The sequence below is a fragment of the Ranitomeya imitator genome, chromosome 1 (assembly GCF_032444005.1).
Source record: "Ranitomeya imitator isolate aRanImi1 chromosome 1, aRanImi1.pri, whole genome shotgun sequence".
Classification (NCBI taxonomy): domain Eukaryota; kingdom Metazoa; phylum Chordata; class Amphibia; order Anura; family Dendrobatidae; genus Ranitomeya; species Ranitomeya imitator.
This window is the reverse complement of record NC_091282.1, coordinates 232,498,575-232,501,793: the sequence shown is the minus strand read 5'-3', so window position 1 is coordinate 232,501,793 and position 3,219 is coordinate 232,498,575. Positions and strand designations below refer to the sequence as shown.

Below are 3,219 nucleotides of genomic sequence, written 5' to 3'. Positions count from 1 at the left end.
ATGGAAGGAGTACTGGCGAACATTGTGAAGATATGTGCGGATTTTACTTTTGAGGCAAATCGGTTGGCAGTCATCGTTCGAGACAAGGAGGAAGAAAGAATGCGCATCCTGCGGCAGCGGCGGAAGAGAAGGCTGTGGATCCATCCCATCACAGCCCAACGCATGACCCGTGGTGTTTATTCCACACTTTACATTGAACTGAGGGAAAACCCTCAGAAGTTCTTCAACTATGTGAGGATGAAAGCTGAAAATGTCGAAATGTTATTGGGCCATGTGGAAGACTCTATACGGAGACGAGACACCCAGATGCGCTTCTCCATATCACCAGCGGAGCGTCTCATGGTGACTATTCGGTAAGTTATTTTTTTTTTTAAAAATGATTCACATTCATCAGACTTATAACTGTAATGTTGTTTTTTGAAGTTTTTATTAATTATTGTCTTTTCCTTTTGTTAACAGATTCATTGCAACTGGAGAGTCGTTCTCATCCCTACATTTTCAGTTTAGTTTCTCAGGGATCATCAGAGATACCTGCCGGGCATTGTGGGAGTGCTTACAAGGGGAATACATTCCAGAGCCATCACAGGAGAGGTGGCTGGAGATTGCACAAAATTTTCAACAAATATGCCAGTTCCCAAATTGTGTCGGAGCAGTCGATGGGAAGCACATAAGGATCGTCAAACCTTCTGGCTCTGGATCAGATTTTTACAACTATAAGAAGTACTTCTCAATTGTATTGATGGCCATAGCCGACGCACACTGCAAGTTCATCGCTGTGGACTCTCAGATCTTTAAAACTTCACCAATGGGGCGTCATTTGTATGGAGAGACATTTGACTTTCCGCCCCTAGACCTCTCCCTGGAACCACCGGTCCACCATTACCATTTGTTAGCGTTGGAGATGATGCCTTCCAGCTTTCCCCACATTTGCTGAAACCCTTTGGAAGTAGTGGACTGACCCAGAGGAAGAAATTTTTTAATTACCGCTTAACCAGAGCACAAAGAGTAGTGGAATGTGCTTTTGGCATCTTAACTGCTAAATGGAGAATACTACTAACTGCAATTAAACTGCAGACTGAAACTGTCGATGATGTGGTGAAGGCTTGCGTGGTACTTCACAATTTTGTTTTATCAAAAGAACAAGTTTCCCTGGAGGATAATGTGTCAGAAAGCACCTTGCGGGATTACCACAACACAACTTTTCGCAGTCCAGTAGCAGTCTCCAGAATGTGGGACAATTTTGCAGACTACTTCATGTCTCCTCCAGGATCAGTTGACTGGCAGTATGAAATGGTTTAAAAAAATTTTTTTTTTCACACTTTGTAAAATTATCATTTTTTGTTTGGTTACAAAACCTTTGTACTTTAACCTTGCAGTATTGTATGTTTTGAACCGATACCCTTTAAACATTTTCTAATGTTACTATTACCATAACCTTGGTGGCTTTAATCCAGTTTAAAAAAAAAGGAAAGACAATAAAATTGTTTTTAAACCAAAAAAAGTTTATTATCTAGTTTACAGGTTCGCATAAATTTGGGGTGGAGATAGTAGCGGAGGGGCTGACAGGGTGGACCATGTCGAGAGTGGGGGACAGGACATCACGGGGCGGAACAGAAGTGGAATGGGTGGTGAAAACATGAGGTTGGGCAGAGAGTTGTGGTGCAGATGTGGTTTGTGTGAGGTATGAAGGTGTTGGTGGGATCGGGAACGGTGAAGTTAAAGGGGAAGAATGGAAAGGGGGAGGTAAAAACTGCGAAAGACTAGGGGGGAAGGAAGGAATGGCGAAGGAGGAGGAGGACGGACGGGAGGATAGACGGTGGCTTGAGAGGGGAAAGGTGTTGAAACATGAAGGGTAGGTGGAGGGGTTTGGGACATCACCTGCACTAGAGCAGTGTGGCAGCCTTGCATCACATGCATCTGCAGGTCAGGAGTTAGATTTTCCATGTGCCTGAGGACCGACTGAAAAAAACAGTGTCTTGGTGACTGGTTTGCATCTGATTGCATCCTATCCAGACGACTGCTGAGTTCAAGTATGCTTTTGTTAAGCATATTGTACCCAGCAGACGTTTGCTCACTCAAAAGCTTGATGGCACTCTGGAAGGATGCATTCAGATGCAAAAAATCAGGCGCATAGCTCCTTTCCTGACCTCTCTGGCACTGCCGTCCTGACCCCAAAGGGGGTCTAGATGTTGCGGCAGTAGCAGAGGGGTGGGGTAAAGGGAACTCTAACTCATCACCTGCAGCTTCAAGTGATGAAGTCCGCCCTGCTGCTCCAGCACTGTTGGATGAGGCTGAGGGATCAAACAAAAGGGAAGGTGCAGATACAGAGGGGTCGACGTGGTCCCCGGTGGCGGTCTCTTGAGAGATCGCTCGAGGGGTGCAACTGTGATGCAGGCTCCGGAGTGCTGGAGAAAGTGCTGTTAAAGAAGAAGAAAAAAAAATTAGTATCTTGATATTACAATTGCCCTTGCTGCCAAAAAAATTGAAGGTTACACATTTTTACAGTTTGACTGAAAATATGTGGTGTTGAATATTTACCTTCTGCTCAGCAGCGTCGACCGGAGGAACGACAGGGCTCTGGCATGTTTGTACCTACTCCTGCGTCCTCTAGATCCACTCGGGGCCTGCATCTCCTTATTAAATTCCCTCTTGAAACGATCCCTGAGTGACCGCCACCGCACGATAATCCTGTTACCTGGAAAGAGAAAGCAAAAATTGGTTACTATACAACACATTAAATCATGCTAACATAAGGTAATGAAGTGTGAATACTTACGCGCTAGATCCTGGGACCCAGCATCAAGTTCCTCCCAGTTATCCATAACAGCACTACACACTTCCTCCCATAGCCGTCGGGTGATTAACTGGTCAGCATGGCGGCGGTCCGACATGTTCCACAGCGGCTCCCGACTTTGTACCGCTTGGATGAGAGTGTCCACGTCAATGCCCTCCTCTTTGTCATCCTGTTCGGGAGCACGCTGTGAAGCCTAACAAAAAGATAAGAATAAAAAGGGAAAGATTACACCACATGAATTTTACAGTTTACTAAACACCAAACCAAAAAGGAACTTACTCTTCGGTGACCACCACGATTATCATTCCGACGACTATGGGAGGTGCTTTGAGGAACTCTACGTCGAGCCCCGGATTGTGAAGACTAATATAAATAAATAATGTGCTTGGATGGAGGCATATGTATTGTGTGTGCTGTGCTGAATG

The 3,219-nt window shown here is 45.1% G+C and overlaps 1 protein-coding gene across 1 annotated transcript; it reads left to right on the top strand.

Annotated features, from left to right (window-relative positions):
- LOC138666257 (uncharacterized) lies at window positions 1-1,072 on the top strand. The gene is made up of 2 exons (XM_069754490.1): window positions 1-353; window positions 460-1,072. Exons 1-2 carry the CDS (start codon window positions 1-3, stop codon window positions 932-934), a joined length of 828 nt encoding a protein of 275 aa, XP_069610591.1. The 3' UTR covers window positions 935-1,072.
- Window positions 1,073-3,219: the final 2,147 nt, after the last annotated feature.

Excerpts from the sequence above, each read along its gene's own strand:
- LOC138666257 (XM_069754490.1), top strand. The coding sequence starts at position 1 with ATGGAAGGAGTACTGGCGAACATTGTGAAGATATGTGCGGATTTTACT. Across the intron at positions 354-459 it reads CGTCTCATGGTGACTATTCG|ATTCATTGCAACTGGAGAGT; the intron begins GTAAGTTATTTT and ends TTTTGTTAACAG.